This window comes from Phocoena phocoena, chromosome 6 (assembly GCF_963924675.1).
Source record: "Phocoena phocoena chromosome 6, mPhoPho1.1, whole genome shotgun sequence".
NCBI classification, from domain to species: Eukaryota; Metazoa; Chordata; class Mammalia; order Artiodactyla; family Phocoenidae; genus Phocoena; species Phocoena phocoena.
This window is the reverse complement of record NC_089224.1, coordinates 32,552,177-32,572,994: the sequence shown is the minus strand read 5'-3', so window position 1 is coordinate 32,572,994 and position 20,818 is coordinate 32,552,177. Positions and strand designations below refer to the sequence as shown.

Here is a 20,818-nt window from a genome sequence, read left to right as displayed (position 1 = left end):
ATTCAGATGGTAGGTTGAGGGCACAGTGAGAAGGGGATCTGAGTGGGTTCTTCTAAAGTAACAGATTACTGTTACTTTAGAAGAATTACAAGTTCAAAGAATGACTTGCTCTCTTGGGATTATAGAACCTTTCCTTCAGCAGGGGTGGAAAATCCTCATCTTGAGGGGACACCATTAGGTCCAGGGACATTGCAAAGAGAAAGGACTTCAGGGGATGAGTGGGTGTCCTGCAAATGATATTCCCAGGGCTGCTCCTGGGATATTCTCCTGCTTTATTCACTGAATTACCCCTCAACCTGCAGGGCAACTTTCAAGATCCTTCTCAGGAATGTCATATCAGCTACAAATAATTCTGACAATGCATATCAGCATTTTGTAACTCAAAGCTACTTTGAAGTGGTGTTTGAGATTATGAAACTCAAAATACAATTGAAAATGACTGGAATCGATAACTTAGCATGAATTCATCAGAAGTGGCTGCACAGGTTGTGCACTGCACAATTCCAGATGGTTCCATTAACATAGATGATAGTCTTAATGGTGCCCCCAGGAGTTGTACAAAACATGGACTGCATGGCAGTATGTAGCATCCCTGAATCGAAGTGCCCAACAATCTACTTAATTTTTCCCCTGCTAAAATAGATATTCTTCTAGTTGAACTGGGTTGAAATTCTAATTTAGCATTAGGACTACTTTTATTTGGTTCTTCATTTAGACTAACCTTGATTCTTCACTGGGGAACACATGAACAGAAACTTGGCTCAAGTTTCACTTATGTTAAGTATTTTTCTGCTAAGAGTTCAGAAATGAAATGAGAACCAAGTAAACTTTATGGTTTACAAATTTTACTTTTTAACATGGTAAGGAAAGACTAAAAGCATAGAAAGTGGCTTTGGAAATTCATTGTGTAATCACTTAAATATTACATCAGAATTTAATTCCAAGCAGGCTTTCATATAGACACCCAGTTACTTCTCAGTGAAGAGTAAGTAGCAAATGTTTTTTGGCACTGTTTTTTTTTTACATCTTTTTTGGAGTATAATTGCTTTACAATGGTGTGTTAGTTTCTGCTGTATAACAAAGTGAATCAGTTATACATATACATATGTTCCCATATCTCTTCCCTCTTGCGTCTCCCTCCCTCCCACCCTCCCTATCCCACCCCTCCAGGCGGTCACATAGCACCGAGCTGATCTCCCTGCGCTATGCAGCTGCTTCCCACTAGCTATCTACCTTACGTTTGGTAGTGTATATATGTCCATGCCTTTCGCTCGCTTTGTCACAGCTTACCCTTCCCCCTCCCCATATCCTCAAGTCCATTCTCTAGTAGGTCTGTGTCTTTATTCCTGTCTTACCCCTAGGTTCTTCATGACATTTTTTCCCTTAAATTCCATATATATGTGTTAGCATATGGTATTTGTCTTTCTCTTTCTGACTTACTTCACGCTGTATGACACACTCTAGGTCTATCCACCTCATTACAAATAGCTCAATTTCATTTCTTTTTATGGCTGAGTAATATTCCATTGTATATATGTGCCACATCTTCTTTATCCATTCATCCGAAGATGGACGCTTAGGTTGTTTCCATCTCTTGGCTATTGTAAATATAGCTGCAATGAACATTTTGGTGTGTGACTCTTTTTGAATTATGGTTTTCTCAGGGTATATTTCCAGTAATGGGATTGCTGGGTCAGATGGTAGTTCTACTTGTAGTTTTTTAAGGAACCTCCATACCGTTCTCCACAGTGGGTGTATCAATTTACATTACCACCAACAGTGCAAGAGGGTTCCCTTTTCTCCACACCCTCGCCAGCATTTATTGTTTCTAGATTTTTTGATGATGGCCATTCTGACTGGTGGGAGATGATATCTCATTGTAGTTTTGATTTGCATTTCTCTAATGATTAATGAAGTTGAGCATTCTTTCATGTGTTTGTTGGCACTCTGTATATCTTCTTTGGAAAAATGTCTATTTAGGTCTTCTGCCCATTTTTGGATCGGGTTGTTTGTTTTTTTGTTATTGAGCTGCATGAGCTGCTTATAAATTTTGGAGATTAATCCTTTGTCAGTTGCTTCATTTGCAAATATTTTCTCCCATTCTGAGGGTTGTCTTTTGGTCTTCTTTATGGTTTACCTTGCTGTGCAAAAGCTTTGAAGTTTCATTAGGTCCCATTTGTTTATTTTTGTTTTTATTTCCATTTATCTAGGAGGTGGGTCAAAAAGGATCTTGCTGTGATTTATGTCATAGAGTGTTCTGCCTATGTTTTCCGCTAAGAGTTTGATAGTTTCTGGCCTTACATCTGGTCTTTAATCCATTTTGAGCTTATTTTTGTGTATGGTGTTACGGAGCGATCTAATCTCATACTTTTACATGTACCTGTCCAGTTTTCCCAGCACCACTTATTGAAGAGGCTGTCCTTTCTCCACTGTACATTCCTGCCTCCTTTATCAAAGATAAGGTGACCATATGTGTGTGGGTTTACCTCTGGGCTTTCTATCCTGTTCCATTGATCTATCTTTCTGTTTTTCTGCCAGTACCATACTGTCTTGATTACTGTAGCTTTGTAGTATAGTCTGAAGTCAGGGAGCCTGATTCCTCCAGCGCCGTTTTTCGTTCTCAAGATTGCTTTGGCTATTCGGGGTCCTTTGTGTTTCCATACAAAATGTGAAATTTTTTGTTCTAGTTCTTTGAAAACTACCAGTGGTAGTTTGCTAGGGATTGCATTGAATCTGTAGATTGCTTTGGGTAGTATAGTCATTTTCACAACGTTGACTCTTCCAATCCAAGAACATGGTTATTTCTCCAACTATTTGTATCATCTTTAATTTCTTTCATCAGTGTCTTATAATTTTCTGCATATAGGTGTTTTGTCTCCATAGGTAGGTTTATTCCTAGATATTTTATTCTTTTTGTTGCAATGGTAAATGGGAGTGTTTTCTTGATTTCACTTTCAGATGTTTCATCATTAGTGTATAGGAATGCCAGAGATTTCTGTGCATTAATTTTGTATCCTGCTACTTTACCAAATTCATTGATTAGCTCTGGTAGTTTTCTGGTAGCACCTTTAGGATTCTCTATGTATAGTATCATGTCATCTGCAAACAGTGACAGCTTTACTTCTTCTTTTCCGATTTGGATTCCTTTTATTTCCTTTTCTTCTCTGCTTGCTGTGGCTAAATCTTCCAAAACTATGTTGAATAAGAGTGGTAGAGTGGGCAACCTTGTCTTGTTCCTGATCTTAGTGGAAATGCTTTCAGTTTTTCACCATTGAGGACGATGTTGGCTGTGGGTTTGTCATATATGGCCTCTATTATGTTGAGGAAAGTTCCCTCTATGCCTACTTTCTGCAGGGTTTTTATCATAAATGGGTGTTGAATTTTGTCAAAAGCTTTCTCTGCATCTATTGAGATGATCATATGGTTTTTCTCCTTCAATTTGTTAATATGGTTTATCACATTGATTGATTTGCGTATATTGAAGAATCCTTGCATTCCTGGGATAAACCCCACTTGATCATGGTGTATGATCCTTTTAATGTGCTATTGGATTCTGTTTGCTAGTATTTTGTTGAGGATTTTTGCATCTATGTTCATCAGTGATATTGGCCTGTAGTTTTCTTTCTTTGTGACATCCTTGTCTGGGTTTGGTATCATGGTGATGGTGGCCTCGTAGAGTGAGTTTGGGAGTGTTCCCCCCTCTGCTATATTTTGGAAGAGTTTGAGAAGGATAGGTGTTAGCTCTTCTCTAAATGTTTGATAGAATTTGCCTGTGAAGCCATCTGGTCCTGGGCTTTTGTTTGTTGGAAGATTTTAAATCACAGTTTCGATTTCAGTGCTTGTGATTGGTCTGTTCGTATTTTCTATTTCTTCCTGATTCAGTCTTGGCAGGTTGTGCATTTCTAAGAATTTGTCCATTTCTTCCAAGTTGTCCATGTTATTGGCATAGAGTTGCTTGTAGTAATCTCTCATGATCTTTTGTATTTCTACAGTGTCAGTTGTTACTTCTCCTTTTTCATTTCTAATTCTATTGATTTGAGTCTTCTCCCTTTTTTTCTTGATGAGTCTGGCTAATGGTTAATCAATTTTGTTTATCTTCTCAAAGAACAAGCTTTTAGTTTGATTGATCTTTGCTATCGTTTCCTTCATTTCTTTTGCATTTATTTCTGATCTGATCTTTATGATTTCTTTCCTTCTGCTAACTTTGGGTTTTATTTGTTCTTCTTTCTCTAATTGCTTTAGGTGCAAGGTTAGTTTGTTTATTCGAGATGTTTCCTGTTTCTTAAGGTAGGATTGTATTGCTATAAGCTTCCCTCTTAGAACTACTTTTGCTGCATGCCATAGGTTTTGGGTCGTTGTGTCTCCATTGTCATTTGTATCTAGGTATTTTTTAATTTCCTCTTTGATTTCTTCAGTGATCACTTCGTTATTAAGTAGTGTATTGTTTAGCCTCCATGTGTTTGTATATTTTACAGAACTTTTCCTGTAATTGATATCTAGTCTCATAGCGTTGTGGTCAGAAAAGATATTTGAAACAATTTCAGTTTTCTTAAATTTACCAAGGCTTGACTTGTGACCCAAGATATGATCTATCCTGGAGAATGTTCCATGAGCACTACAGAAAAATGTGTATTCTGTTGTTTTTGGATGGAATGTCCTATAAATATTAATTAAGTCCATCTTGTTTAATGTATCCTTTAAAGCTTGTGTTTCCTTATTTATTTTCATTTTGGATGATGTGTCCATTGGTGAAAGTGGGGTGTTAAAGTCCCCTACTATGAATGTGTTACTGTCGATTTCCCCTTTTATGGCTGTTAGTATTTGCCTTATGTATTGAGGTGCTCCTATGTTGGGTGCATAAATATTTCCAATTGTTATATCTTCTTCTTAGATCGATCCCTTGATCATTATGTAGTATCCTTCTTTGTCTCTTCTAATAGTCTTTATGTTAAAGTCTATTTTTTCTGATATGAGAATTGCTACTCCAGCTTTCTTTTGGTTTCCATTTACATGAAATACCTTTTCCCATCCCCTTACTTTCAGTCTGTATGTGTCTCTAGGTCTGAAGTGGGTCTCTTGTAGACAGCATATATATGGGTCTTGTTTTTGTATCCATTCAGCCAATCTGTGTCTTTTGGTGGGAGCATTTAGTCCATTTACATTTAAGGTAATTATCGATATGTATGTTCCTATTCCCATTTCTTAATTGTTTTGGGTTCATTATTGTAGGTCTTTTCCTTCTCTTGTGCTTCTTGCCTAGAGAAGTGCCTTTAGCAGTTGTTATAGAGCTGGTTCGGTGGTGCTGAACTCTCTCAGCTTTTGCTTGTCTGTAAAGGTTTTAATTTCTCCATCAAATCTGAATGAGATCCTTGCTGGGTAGAGTAATCTTGGTTGCAGGTTTTTCTCCTTCATCACTTTAAATATGTCCTGCCAGTCCTTTCTGGCTTGCAGAGTTTCTGCTGAAAGCTCAGCTCTTAACCTTATAGGGATTCCCTTGTGTGTTATTTGTTGTTTTTCCCTTGCTGCTGTTAATGTGTTTTCTTTGTATTTAATTTTTGACAGTTTGATTAATATGTGTCTTGATGTATTTCTCCCTGGATTTATCCTGTTTGGGACTCTCTGTGATTCCTGGACTTGATTAACTATTTCCTTTCCCATATTAGGGAAGTTTTCAACTATAATCTCTTCAAATATCGTCTCAGTCCCTTTTTCTTTTCTCTTCTTCTTCTGGAACCCCTATAATTCGAATGTTAGTGCATTTAATGTTGTCCCAGAGTTCTCTGAGACTTCCTCAATTCTTTTCATTCTTTTTTCTTTATTCTGCTCTGCAGTAGTTATTTCCACTATTTTATCTTCCAGGTCACTTATCCGTTCTTCTGCCTCAGTTATTCTGCTATTGATCCCATCTAGAGTATTTTTCATTTCATTTATTGTGTTTTTCATCGTTGTTTGTTTCATCTTTAGTTCTTCTAGTTACTTGTTAAATGTTTATTGCATTTTGTCCATTCTATTTCCAAGATTTTGAATCAACTTTATCATTATTCTGAATTCTTTTTCAGGTAGACTGCCTATTTCCTCTTCATTAATGTCTAGTGGGTTTTTATCTTGCTCCTTCATCTGATGTGTGTTTTTCTGTCTCCTCATTTTGCTTATCTTACTGTGTTTGGGGTCTCCTTTTTGCAGGCTGCAGGTTCGTAGTTCCCGTTGTTTTTGGTGTCTGTCCCCAGTGGCTAAGGTTGGTTCAGTGGGTTGTGTAGGCTTCCTGGTGGAGGGGAGTAGTGCCTGTGTTCTGGTGGATGAGGCTGGATCTTGTCTTTCTGGTGGGCAGGTCCACGTCTGGTGGTGTGTTTTGGGGTGTCTGTGGACTTATTATGATTTTAGTCAGCCTCTCTGCTAATGGGTGGGGTTGTGTTCCTGTGTTGCTAGTTGTTTGGCATAGGATGTCCAGCACTGTAGCTTGCTGGTCGTTGAGTGAAGCTGGGAGCTGGTGTTGAGATGGAGATCTCTGGGAGATTTTCCCTGTTTGATATTATGTGGAGCTGGGAGGTCTCTTGTGGACCAGTGTCCTCAAGTTGGCTCTCACACCTGAGAGGCAGAGCACTGACTCCTGGCTGCAGCACCAAGAGCCTTTTATCCACAAGGCTCAGAATAAAAGTAGAAAGAATGAATTAATAGAAGGAGAAAGAAAGAAAGAAGCAAAGAAAGAAAGGAGGGAGGGAGGGAGGAAGGAGGGAAGGAAGGAGGGAAGGAAAGAAGAAAGAAAGAAGATGAAGTAAAATAAAATAAAGTAAGATAAAATATAATAAATTTATTAAAATGAAAAAAAATTAAGAAAAAATAGAAAAAAAATTAAAAAAAAGAAAAAAAAAACGGACGGATAGAACCGTAGGACAAATGGTGGAAGCAAAGCTGTACAGCATAAATATTGCTCTCAAAGTCCACCTCCTCAATTTGGGATGATTCGTTGCCTATTCATGTATTCCACAGACATCAAGTTGATTGTGGAGCTTTAATCCGATGCTTCTGAGGCTGCTGGGAGAGATTTCCCTTTCTCTTCTTTGTTCTCACAGCTCCCAGGGGCTCAGCTTTTGATTTGACCCCGCCTCTTCGTGTAGGTTGCCGGAGGGCGTCTGTTCTTCGCTCAGACAGGACGGTGTTAAAGGAGCCGCTGATTCGGGGGCTCTGGCTCACGCAGGCCGGGGAGAGGGAGGTGCTCGGAGTGCGGGTCGAGCCTGCGGCGGCCGAGGCCGGCATGACGTTGCACGAGCCTTAGGCGCTCCGTGAGTTATCCTGGGGAAGCTGTCCCTGGATCCTGCGACCCTGGCAGTGGCAGGCTGGACAGGCTCCCCGGAAGAGGTGTGTGGATAGTAACCTGTGTTCGCACACAGGCTTCTTGGTGGCGGCAGCAGCAGCCTTAGTGTCTCATGCCTGTGTCTGGGGTCCGCGCTTTTAGCTGCAGCTCGCGCCCGTCTCTGCAGCCCCTTTAAGCAGCGCTCTTAATCCCCTCTCCTCGTGCACCAGGAAACAAAGAGGCAAGAAAAAGTCTCTTGCCTCTTCGGCAGGTCCAGACTTTTTTCCAGACTCCCTCCCGGCTAGCCGTGGCGCACTAACCCCCTGCAGGCTGTGTTCACGCAGCCAATCCCAGTCCTCTTCAGGTGCTCCGACCGAAGCCCGAGCCTCAGCTCCCAGCCCCGCCCGCTCCGGCGGGGGAGCAGACAAGCCTCTCGGCCTGGTGAGTGCCGGTCGGCCCTGATCCTCTGTGCGGGAATCTCTCCGCTTTGCCGTCTGCAGCGCTGTTGCTGTGCTCTCCTCCACGGCTCCGAAGCTTTCCCCCTCCGCCACCGGCAGTCTCCACCCGCGAAGGGGCTTCCTAGTGTGTGGAAAACTTTCCTCCTTCACAGCTCCCTCCCACTGGTGCAGGTCCCGTCCCTATTCTTTTTTCTTTTGCCCTACCCAGGTACGTGGGGGGTTTCTTGCCTTTTGGGAGGTCTGAGGTCTTCTGCCAGCATTCAGTAGGTGTTCTGTAGGAGTTGTTCCACGTGTAGATGTATTTCTGGTGTATCTGTGGGGAGGAAGGTGATCTCCGCGTCTTACTCTTCCGCCATCTTCCCGGAAGCCTTCACCGGCTCTTTTTGACAGTGATTTTAAAAAGTTAAAAAATTTTTCGTTTTTTGCAAATTCTCTTAGGAATATTTTTAAATGAATATTCTGACCATCTTGGAGACTAAAGACACATCCAAAATAATTAAATGATATACTCTTGAATTTCTCTGTGATACAACATTTATTTATAATCTCAGTAGAGAAAGTACATTTGTTTTTCTATGTTGTATTAGGGTTAAAAAAAAAATAAGGGTTTATTCTGTCATAGAAATGTCCCTGAAGACCAAGTGGAGAGCAAAATTATGCTTTAGGTATTATTGTCTTAGGCTGGTTAATAACGTGTTTGTGAATACAAATGGACGTGCCACAACATAGTTTGAAAGTAACCCCCAAATCATCAGAGAATAACAAAAGTGGTATAGAAATGATCTGTTTCTGGAATAGAAATACCAAAGTTACAATTAAAATGACCAAGTGTTTAATAGAAACAGTTTTAAAAAAAGGAAATGGTCATAATTCATTGTTGAATATTTTCTTGCTAAAGTGATTTGTAAATTCTGTTTATCCTTTTCTTTCCTTTTTTGGAAGAGGGATGGAGGTTGTGGGCTTGGAGAGAGCAACAAGGTTAACATGAAGCAAACCTAGAATTTCAGATTTTATTCCCCTGTCCTATAAAATAGTCTATTCAATTAGAAAACTTTCAATGTATATTTAGCTGATTTTAGTGAGTATAAGTTAGTAATTTTTAAACTTCAAATGCATACTTAACAAGATATCTTTGTTTTGTTTTCTTTTTAGGTGCAAACCCAAATTATCCTGATGTAATTTATGAAGGTAGCTATCCTGTGGTCTGTATTTTTTTCAAAATGTTTGTCTAAAATGAAATAAAACAATTAAAAGAAGAACTAACTTTAAGCTCAGTTAAATATATACTTCAAGCATGACATAGGCCAAAATAATATTTCAAAAATCATTCAGTATTGATGGCTGTTTTCCCTTGATATTTACAATGCCTGTAAATAACGTTTTCTCTCCTCCTGCTTGTTCTTGGAAGTAGTAAATCCATTGCGCTGCAACAGACATTTTGTTTCCCTAATTGGGAACTAATTACCTGTTTAAAAGCCATGACTACCAAGAAAAGGGAGGTGTATCAGTTTCTGGCCGTGACAGTAAAGCCAATTCAAAATTATGTTTCTTACAAAATGAGGAAGGCTGGCTCACACACAGGAGCCTCAGAGGCAGGGCATGTTTTTTTTTTTTTTAATTAAATTTATTTATTTATGGCTGTGTTGGGTCTTCGTTTCTGTGCGAGGGCTTTCTCTAGTTGCGGCAAGCGGGGGCCACTCTTCATCGAGGTGCGCAGGCCTCTCACTATCACGGCCTCTCTTGCTGCGGAGCACAGGCTCCAGACGCGCAGGCCCAGTAGCTGCGGCTCACGGGCCTAGTTGCTCTGCGGCGTGTGGGATCTTCCCAGACCAGGGCTCGAACCCGTGACCCCTACATTGGCAGGCGGATTCTCAACCACTGTGCCACCAGGGAAGCCCCAGGGCACGTTTTAAGGTTGGTGAAACCAGCAGCTCAACCATGTCATCAGGGATCCAAGTTTTTTTTTTATCTCTGCACTCTCCTGCCCATTGTACTGGCTTCACTGAAGGCTGGTTTCTCTTACGGTTTTAAGATGAGTCATTCACATTGATGAGAGAAAGGGAAGAGCTTTTGAAAGTGTTCCAGAAGAAGGAGAACTTTCCCAGAGACCTCCACCAAGCCCTCCTGTATCTGATTCAAGACTCAGTTGGGTCATGGTCCATTTTTGCCTCCAGTGCTGAGAAGAGGGCTGGATTATCCTTGACTAGCTAGACCCACGCCTAGAGTTTCGATCAGCTTCCCCAGAGGATGTGCTTGATCCCCTTGAATAAAATGGGGTTCTTCTAGGAATGTGGAAAGGGAGAAACCCAAAGATTCACTATATTAGCTTACCAAATATATTTACTTTGCTATTTTAACTGAATCCCAGGGCTGTTTTACTAGGTATGAAAATCCATCTTTAACAGTTTTCAAACCACCTTCATGACCAGGGGGCTTCCGTTTGGGGAAGTGGCAGGCTAAATTTCAAGACCTGGCTTGAAATTTAAGATTGATTAAAACTTACATTGATTAAAAAGATACATTTATATATTTATTCTATAAAATCTATTCTTTAATTTTATATACACACCTTGACAAATGTGTATATTTATATTATAAATATAGTTTATAATTTTAATATAAAACAATTCTCTGTATGTTTATTGTACGTGTGTATATTTAACTTGAGCTAATTTTAACTAGGGAATTACATTGTCTTTACCTGCTTTATGCATGTTAAGCCATCTTTCCTCCAAGCTGTGGTTTGGATAATTTTGTGCATGTGATTTGTGTATTTTTATTTTTATTTGTTCTGATATGGCTTAAAGAAAGTATGTCAAATTGTGTCACAGAGAAATATGTTTGAATTGTGATTTTCAGTTTTAAAATTATGTTTTGGACTCCTTTCCAATAACTTTTAAGACTCTAAAAATGTCATCTTTCCATTGGTCTCAGGTCACACTTTGGATCTTTGGGCTACAATGTCATGATATTAAACTATAGATACTTCAGTGGTTTAATTTTGCATGAGTAGCTGGATATAATATGAAAAGGGAAAATAAGCAAATAAATGATATCTCCTACTGTTTGATTGAAATATTAATAAGTTCTAATATATTCAAAATGAAAATGGTGAGAATGTAGTTTTGCAGTTAAAAATAAAACAGCTACAGATAGAAAATATATGCTTTTTCTGTTAATTTTCTTTCACATTCAAAGGAACACTCTGCTAGTAAAATTATAATTTAAATTGGTTGCCCTAAGGCCAGCTTGATAATTCTACCAAGGGAAGATTAGCTAGGGCTGACTTAATGAGTTTGTTCAGGATGGAAATTGAAGGCACCATACCTATTTAGAATAAAAATACAAAAATTTATAAACAACATGGTCTGCAATAAGCTTACCAAAAACTTTTTATGACTTTTATATGTAATATGTTAATAAAAACTTTGCCTACAAAAAAATCATTTACTTATATCCTGATCCCTGTAGACTAAAATTGATTCAGAAGAGCAACTACATTTGAGAACTGAGAACATACCCTCACAATTCTAAATGTTGTATTGGTGAAGTTCCCTACACATTAATTCTGAAGCTGATATATTGGCAATTCAGAACTCTTCAAAAAAGTTCAGATGTGGACCCAAGTTCCCTAATGGTGCCGGTTCCACATTCTACCTTGAGTGCTTCTGCCTTGGAAATCAGAGCTGCTGATTTCAAGCCTGGTTCATGTCTAGGCTCTGTTGCCTTCTTGCCAGTTGACTTTAGAGTAGTCATTTAACATCCCTTAGCTCTCATTCTGCAGCTGTAAAACTTGTGGTTAGACTCGATTTCCAAAGACCCTTCCAGGTCTGTAAATCTGACTCTTACATGATCGATTCTTTTTTGTATTTTCATTAAATACTTTATCAGAAAAGGAATATATTCTATGTGCAAAGAAAAATCCTAGACCTGGCTTGGAATTTGACCAAACAAAACAGTGATGTAAAGATCTGGGCTGAATATAATTTTCGCATCTCACAGTCCTAACGCTGCAATGGATTTAACCCAATGGCTGGTCACGCTTCTCCCCAGCCACGCTGTCAGTGGTTTGGAATCTTGTAATTTGTCTTGCTTCATTCTGGGTTGTACTGTGGCCTCATGTTTGTTGGCAGCCTAATGACAACTTCATGCTTCCTTCTTTTTCCCCTTTCTCCAATTTAAGATTACGGGACTGCAGCAAATGACATTGGGGACACCACGAACAGAAGTAATGAAATCCCTTCCACAGATGTTGCTGACAAAACCGGTCGGGAACATCTCTCGGTGAGTGGGATACTTAAGTGTTTCGTAGAATGGTTCTGAGCATTTTGGATGCTTGAATGTTGGAGGAATGGAGCTGCTTCAGTGCGAGTCTTTCAACAAAACATTTTTATTGTTCAGCTATAAATAGAGTGTTGAAGTGTGGAGGAACTAATGGAAAGGTTTAAGAGAGTGATAAAGGTACCATATAGCCTCTGACCTATTGCTGGTGATTCCTGTTTTAAATATCTGTCCTTTAAAAGATTATTACTAGAAGAGCAAGAAACCAGCTTTCTCATTCAGGGACATGTAGAGTTCTTTCTGTCTCCACACCTGTCTCCTTAAATATTTTAATAAAAATTTCAGTGCCCACCAAATGTAAGGAATCCAGTAGGTTCTGGAAGGGACAGGCCGTGGGGGGATATAAACATACGAATGAAACCCATATCTGTCCCTTTGGAGCTTACACTTAAATTAAGTCAGAGACCTGAGACGTGAATATTAGCACCTAAATTACAAACAGAGGCTGAGCAAGGCAATGCGAGAGAGCGAAGGAGAGGGGCAGGCGCCCTGTTCCTTCCTGCTGGGAGAGCCAGAGGAGTCTTTGTGGGACAGGTGGCCTTTTCCATGGCCTGTGTGGAATGCCTGGGATTTGGACATAGCGGAAACGAAGGGCAGGGCGTTTTGGGTGTGTGAGCCTGAGCCTGCAGTCTGGAAGCATTCTTGCTTGGAAGGTAAGGCGTATGAGGGAGGGCAGTCCGAGGCAGGGCCATGAGGTCTTGAACCACAGTGCCAGGTAGTTAGCTTTATGGCGCAGGGAGGAGCGTTGAAGGGGGCGTGAGTGAGCAGCAGGGCTGCATCTCCCTAGGACTGTGTGGCGGGGCTGGTCTGTCAGCTGCTCAGGTCAAAACCCAGCAGATTCCTCCATTCTTTTCTTTTCCTCCCTGTCTTGTGCGCCCAGTCTAACATCCCGTAAGTTCTGCCTCCTTGTAAACCACCAACCCATCCATATCTCCCCACCTCCCCAGCCTCAGCCACAGGCTAACCCAGGGGCTGGCAAACTATGGCCCTCGGGCCAAGTCTGGCTTATGCCTGTTTGGGGGCAGTCTACAGGCTAAGAATAGGTTTTACATTTTTAAGTGGTTTGAAAAAAAATCAAAAGAAGCGTGACATTTTGTGACAAATGAAAATTTTATGAAATTCACATGTCAGTGTCCATAAATAAAGTTTTATTGGAACACAGTCATGCCTATTTACATATCATCTGTGGCTACTTTTGCGCTACAGGGGCATGTGGAGTAGTTGCAGCAAAGTCTGTATGGCCTGCAATGCTGGGAATATTTACCATCTGGCCCTTTGCCAAGAAAGTTTGCCACAATTGCTTGTTCCTGGATGACTGCCACAGCCTCCTACCCTGTCCCCCCCTCCCACTCTTGTGATCTTCTGGCCATTCTCCATATAGCAGCCTGAGTGACTTTTTTAAATAAGTTTTTTATTTTATAAGTTTCATCTGTACTATCTTGTGATCCAACATCTGAATACACTAAAAAGTGATCATCCCCAGAAGTCTAGTTGGTATCTGTCACCATACAGTTGACCTCATTTACCCATTTTGCCCACCCCCAGTTCCCTTCCTTTCTGGTAACCACTAATCTGATCTCTGTATCTATGAGTCTGTTTCTATTTTGTTTTCTTTGTTTGCTTGTTTTTTTTTTTGTTTGTTTGATTCTACAAATGAGTGAAATCATATGGTATTTGTCTTTCTCTGTATGACTTATTTCAGTTAACATAATACCTTTAAGGTCCGTCCATGTTGTCACAAATGGCAGGATTTCATTGTTTTTAATGGCTGAGTAATATTCCATTGTGTGTATATACCACATCTTCTTTATCCATTTGTCTATTGATGAACACTTAGGTTGTTACCACATCTTGGCTATTGTAAATAGTGCTGCATTGAACATACAGGTGCATATATCCTTTTGAATTAGTGTTTTCGTGTTCTTGTATAAATAGCCAGAAGTGGAATAGCTGGGTCATGTGGTAGTTCTATTTTGAAGTTCAGGAATCTCCATACTGTTTTACATAGTGGCTGCACTAATTTACAGCCGCACCAACAGTGTATGAGGATTCCCTTTTCTCAGCATCCTTGACAACATTTGTTATTTCTTGCTTTTCAATAATAGCCATACAAACAGGTGTGAGGTGATATCTCACTGCGGTTCTGATTTGCATTTCCCTAATAATTAGTGATGTTGAACATCTTTTCATGTGCTTATTGGCCATCTGTATGTCTTTGGGAAAATGTCTATTCAGATCTCCTGTACATTTTTAATCTGGTTGTTTGTTTTTCTATTGTTGAGTTGTATGAGTTCTTTATATATTTTGGATCTTAACCCCTTATCAGATATGTGATTTGCAAACATCTTCTTCCACTCAGGAGGTTGAATTTTTATTTTGATAATGGTTTCCTTCACTGTGCAGAGCTTTTTAGTTTGATGTAGTACCATTTGTTTATTTTTGCTTTTGTTTCCCTTGCCTTTGGATTCAGATCCACAAAAACATTAAAACTAATGTCAATGAGGTTACTGCCTATGTTTTCCTCTAAGAATTTTATGGTTTCAGGTCTTACATTCAAATCTTTAATCCATTTTGAGTTAATTTTTGTGTGTGGCATGAGATAGTGGTCTAGTTTCATTCTTTTGCTTGTGGCTGTCCAGTTTTCCCTGCACCATTTATTGAAGAGACTATCCTTTTTCCATTGTATGTTCTTTGCTCCTTTGTTGTAAATTAATTGTCCATATACGTATGGGTTTATTTCTGGGTTCTCACTGCTGTTCTCTTGATCTGTGTGTCTGTTTTTGTGCCAGTACTATATTGTTTTGATTACTATAGTTTTGTAGTACAGTTTGAAATCAGGGAGTGAGATACCTCCAGCTTTGTTCTTCTTTCTCATGATAGTTTTGGCTATTTGGGTTCTTTAGTGGTACTATTCAAATTTTAGGATTATTTGTCCTAGGTCTATGAGATATGCCATTGGAATTTTGATAGGGATTACAGTGAATCTGTAGATTACTTTGGGTACTATGGACATTTTAACAATATTAATTCTTCCAGTTCTTGAATATGGAATATCTTTCCACTTATTTGTGTCTTTTTCAATTTCTTTCATCAGGGTTTTACAGTTTTCCGTGTGTTGGTCTTTCACTTTTGGTTAAATTTATTCCTAGTTATTTTATTCTTTTGGTGCAATTGTAAATGGGATTATTTTCTTAATTTCTCTTTCTGATAGATCATTATTAGTGTATAGAAATGCCGTACATTTTATCATGTCATCTGAAAATCATGACAGTTTTTACTTCCTCCTTTCTGATTTGGATGCCTTTTATTTCTTTTTCTTGCCTAATTTCTATGACTAGGACTTCCAACCTTGTGTTGAATGAAAGTGGCAAGAGTGGGCATCCTTGTCTTGATCCTGATCTTAGATGAAAAGCTTTCTGCTTTTCACTACTGAGTATGATGTTAGCTGTGGGTTTGTCATATATGGCCTTTATTATGTTGAAGTATGTTCCCTCTGTACCCATTTCATTGAGTTGTTATCATAAGTGGATGTTGAATTTTGTTAGGTGCTTTTTTCTTCATTTATTGAGATGATCATGTGATTGTTTACCCTTCATTTTGTTAATGTTATGTATCACATTGATTGATTTGCAAATATTGAACCATCCTTGAATCCCTGGAATAAATTATATTTCATTGTGGTGTATGATCCTTTTAATGCATTATTGGATATGTTTTGCTAATATTCGTTGAGGATTTTTGCATCTGTGTTCATCAGGAATATTGGCCGGTAATTCTCTCTTTTTTTGTGGTGTCCTTGTCTGGTTTTGGTATCAGGAAAATGCTAGCTTTGTAGAATGTGTTTGGAAGGCTTCCTTCCTCTTCAATTTTCTGGAAGAATTTGAGAAGGATAGGTCTTAAATATTCTTGGAATGTTTTGTAGAATTTGTCATTGAAGCCCTTTTGTCCTGGGCTTTTGTTTGTTGAGAGAATTTTGATTGCTGTTTCAATTCCCTTACTAGTAATTTGACTATTCAGATTTTCTTTTTCTTCATAATTCATTCTTGGAAAATTGTGTTTCTAGGAGTTTATCCATTTGTTCTAGGTTGTCCAATTTTTTGGCAAATAATTGTTTATGATAATCTCTTATGATCCTTTGTTTTTCTATGGTGTCATTGTTATTTCTCCTCTTTCATTTCTGATTTTATATATGAGTCCTCTCTCTTTTTTATTAGTCTAGCTAAAGTTCTATTGATTTTGTTTATTTTTTTAAAGAACCAGCTCTTAGTTTTATTGATCCTTTCTACTTTTCAGTCTTTATTTATTTCTGCTCTGATTTTTATTATTTCCTTCCTTGTACTAATAATGGGCTTCATTTGTTATTCTTTTTCTAGTTCCTTTAGGTGTAAAGTTAGACTGCTTATTTGGGATTTTTCTAGTGTCTTGAAGTTGGCTTGTATTGCTATGAACTTCCCTCTTGTAACCACTTTTGCTGCATTCCAAAGATTTTGGTATGTTGTATTTCTGATTTTATTCGTTGCTATGTATTTTTTTTTAATTTCTCCTTTTATTTCTTCAAAGACCCATTGGTTGTTTAGTAGCATGTTGCTTAATCTTCACGTTTTTGTAGTTTTTCCCATTTTTTTCTTGTGATTGATTTCCAGTTTCATACAATTGTCAGTGGAGAAGATGCTTGATATGATTTTAATCCTCTTGTATTTATTGACTTGTTTAGTGACCTAACATGTGATCTATCTTGGAGAATCTTCCATGTGCACTTGAGAAGAATGTATATCTACTGCTTTTGGGTGGAATGTTCTTTGTATGTCCAGTAAGGTCATCTGGTATGTGTCAAAGTCTGATGTTTCCTTATTAATTTTCTGTTTGGATAATCTATCCATTGGTGTAAGTGGGGTGTTAAAGTCCCCTACTATTATTGCATTACTCTCAATTTCTCCCTTTAAGTACATTAATATTTGCTCTGTGTATCTTGGTGCTCCTGTGTTGGGTGCATATACATTTGTAAATGTTATATCTTCTTGCTGGATTGACCCCTTTATCATTATGTAATGCCCTTTGTCTTTTATTACTGTGTTTGTTTTGTCTATTTTTCCAGCTTTCTTTTTTTTTCCATTTGCCTGGAATATCTTTTTCAATCTCTTCATTTTCAGTCTTTGTGTATTCTTTCTTCTGAAGTGAGTATCTTAGAGGCAACATATAGATAGACCATGCTTTTTTATCTGTTCAGTTGCTCTTTTAATTGGTGAATTTAGTCCTTTTACATTTAAAGTAATTATTGACCAGTATGTATTGCTGTCATTTTGGTAGTTGTTTTATGGCTGTCTTTGTAGTTCCTTTCTGTTCCTTTCTTATTCTCTTTCTCTCTTACCTTGTGTTTTGGTGGTTTTCTTTAGTGTTATGTTTAGATTCCCTTATCATTTTTTTCCTGGATTTACTATAAGTTTTTCCCTTGTGGTTACTATGAGGTTCACATATAACATCCTATGTAAGTAGTAGCCTATTTTAAGTTGGTAGCAACTTAAATTTGAACACATTCCAAAGCTTTATCTTTTTTACTCCCCATTCCCCCATTTTATACTTGTGATGGCACAGGTGGAGGCTTTGTTCATCTAGTTTTCAGGTCCCTTTCTGAGGGAATTATTTCATATTTAGTTGAAAGATTTGCTGTGTCCATGGTAGGAGATGAGTTTAGGATCTTCTTACACCACCCTTGAGCCTTCTCCCTTGAGTGATCACTCTTTTATTATCATTCTCAGAGTCTTCCCAATGCATTGTAATAAAACTTTTGTTACAGAAACCAACTCCTCATGGTGGTTAACAGGGCCCTACATATCTTGACCTTGTCTGTCTCTCTGACTTCATCTCCATACTCTCTTCACTGTTTACCAACTATCTTTTTAAAATACTCTCTTGAATGTTCCAGGCTTACTCTTGTCTCACAGCCTTCACATTTGCCGTTCCCTCTAGAAGGTATGCACTTCCCAATGGTCATCACATAGCTTTAGCTAGAGTGACCAGCAGCAGCCATTACCCTGTTTCATTTTCTTCTGAGCAGTTATTATTGTGTGTAATTACCTTGATTATTTATTTGTTTACATGTTCAATATCTTTTTCCCTTCCCTGATTCTTTAGTAAGATTCTTAGTATAGGCAACTCAGTGTTTTTCATGGCTGTATCCCTAGTCCTTAGAATAGTGCCTGGCACCTAGGAGGTGATTAGACTAATGACGAACGCTATAGAATGGGTTGCAGAAGAGAGGGATTAGAAGTGGGGTGATGATGATTTAGGTGTCTGGTGCAATGATAAAGAGATGTGATGGATATTTAAACCAGGGCCATGCAGTGGGACCAGGAGGCTCATAAATAGATACAATTTAACTGCAACTCAAAATATGCACATCCAGTATTTGGAGACACACACCACACACACACACACACACACACACACACACACACACACATTTCCACAGATGACTTTATGCATTGCATTGAAATAACAAGGAAAACTGTTGTGTTAAATCAACTGAAGAATGTTTTCTAATTCCTGCCTTATGCATTTATTTCAGTTTTTACTCTCATACCAAACCACTTAATGTTTCTTGGTTTGAGAACGTTGTTTGCATATGTAAGGAATCCAAGGAACATGTGTTAAGCCCACAGATGTGTATGTATTCCAATTACTAAAAATTATATACCAACTTCAGTTTTCTCTTTTGAACCCAAATGATAAATTTAAGCCCCCAATTGGCGTATCTTGATGTTTGAACTATCTATAGTAGTGTCATTGGAAGGCAAGATGAGTGAAAATAATCTTCATTGAAAGTCTGTATGTTTCGACTTCACCTGTGGCTCTTAGAAATCTGCATGAGAGATACAAGGCAATGTTTTGTAGAATTTAAAGAAAATTTTTAAATTATGTGTGGATCAAATATTTGATACATAACAGTCCCTGATCACAGGAAAGATCATTAGATTAGCAAGAGTTTCAGAGTCAGGGAGCTGATACGAAATTCAAAGGTGTTTTCAGAGCATTTGCAAGACAGCCTTAAGCATTCACCTTTCTGGCCTAGCAGATGCTCCTCATGAACCCTGCTGGATTTTCAGAGGAGAGCAGTTCTTTGTTCTGTGCTGAGAGGTAGCCTCAGATAAAAACCAACTAACCAAACAAACAAACGAACAAACAAACTCACTCCTGCTTTTCTCCCATGTGAAGACCACCCCCACCCCAGCACACATGCACAGAGTACATGAAATTCTGTATTTATCAAATAACTTGTTTTTGAGGAAATGATTCTTCTCATTGTCACAGGAGTTTTTGTTTATTAAAGGATTCTTTACATTTAGAACTGCTTCAATAGGTTTAAATATTTGTTAGCAGATCATCAGCTGCGTTTCTGGAGAAGAACACCTTTCCATTTTCTAAGATGACTTAAATATTCTTTAATGAAGTAGATAATGCAGGGCAGGTATTATTATCCCCACGTACAAGTGAGGAAACAGAGGCTGGGAGAAGTGAAGCACCTAAGAGGTCTCACAGCTGGTAAAGGCAAGGTATCCTGGGTTCATTAGGACATAGGTCTCTTGAATGCCAGTTGAGTACTTTCCAAAGTGGGTAAGACTGTGGTTCTGCAGAGTGATCCTGGGACTCAGGGCAAGTCCTCCAAATGTCTCTCTGTCCCAGGTTCCTTATCTATAAAATAGTGTTTGAACTCATTTATTAATGAATTCTTCTTTCATCTGTAGAATTTTGGAATTTAATAATAGGGTAGAGAAACTTATAGCTAAAATATTATGATCTCTTTTCCTTGCAAATGTTAGTTAGAAATAAAGATTGAGAAAGAAACATCCGAAATCAGTAGGTAAGTTGGAGGGAAATGATCTTAGTTAGAACAAGTTGATTTATAACTAGCCTTTTAGGAATCACTACCACTCTATTTATATATAGGCCACAGAGACAGAGTTAAGTTTGTACTCAGACATCTGCAGAAGCGTTCTGTGGGACAGCCACTCACAGCTGAAGCACCAGAGGAGAGAATGATTACACCTTTGCTCCATCCTAGCCAACTGTTTGGCATGTGCTCTTTTCTGTGCTTTGTAGCTTATTTAATGCTGTCCCCATCTGACCCCATCTGAAGGTGCTGTGGAGGGATTAGCCATATGTTTTTATTATCCTGCTTTCGCTCTCAGCCACATGCTTTGGAGAGGCAATGTAGTGGGTAAATCACACATAAATCACAGGTTTTATACTTGGGCAGACTTTGATTCCAACCCCAAGTTTGAGAGGTATGATCTTGGGCTGCTTATTTATTTATTTATTTTATAAATCTCAGTTTTATCATCATCATCATAGCCAACATAATTAATTACTTATTACAGTAAGCACTATGTCAAGCCCATTACCTGCATTGACTAATTGAGGATTTATAACAACCTGCAAGGTAGTGTTATTATATTTTCTATTTTATACATGAGGTTTATGAGATGCTGAGAGGTTAAGTAATTTGGAAACCATGTAGTTAGTAAGTGGTAAATCTAAATTTCAAACTCAGGAACAATCCATATTCTTAATCTCCACTTGACACTGTCTCTTACTGTGAGCTGGGTATATCAGTCAGGATAAGCTATGCTGCAGTAACAAAAACCCCCAAACGTCAGTGGCTTAAAACAACAAACGTTTATTTATTGTTTCATTACACGTATCGGCTGGGAGCTCTATCAGCGTCATCCTC

At 38.5% G+C, this 20,818-nt stretch overlaps 1 protein-coding gene across 7 annotated transcripts in view; it reads left to right on the top strand.

The window, feature by feature from the left end:
• The window catches only part of NTRK2 (neurotrophic receptor tyrosine kinase 2), a 388,046-nt gene that overhangs the window by 77,421 nt on the left and 289,807 nt on the right, over positions 1-20,818 (top strand). For 6 of the 7 annotated variants that reach the window (XM_065879080.1, XM_065879079.1, XM_065879083.1 and 3 more), the window contains 2 exons: positions 8,902-8,937; positions 11,933-12,033. In XM_065879080.1, coding sequence (XP_065735152.1) covers positions 8,902-8,937; positions 11,933-12,033 — 137 coding nt within the window. The remainder of the gene's footprint in view (positions 1-8,901; positions 8,938-11,932; positions 12,034-20,818) is intronic. The other variant, XM_065879081.1, reaches the window with a different exon arrangement.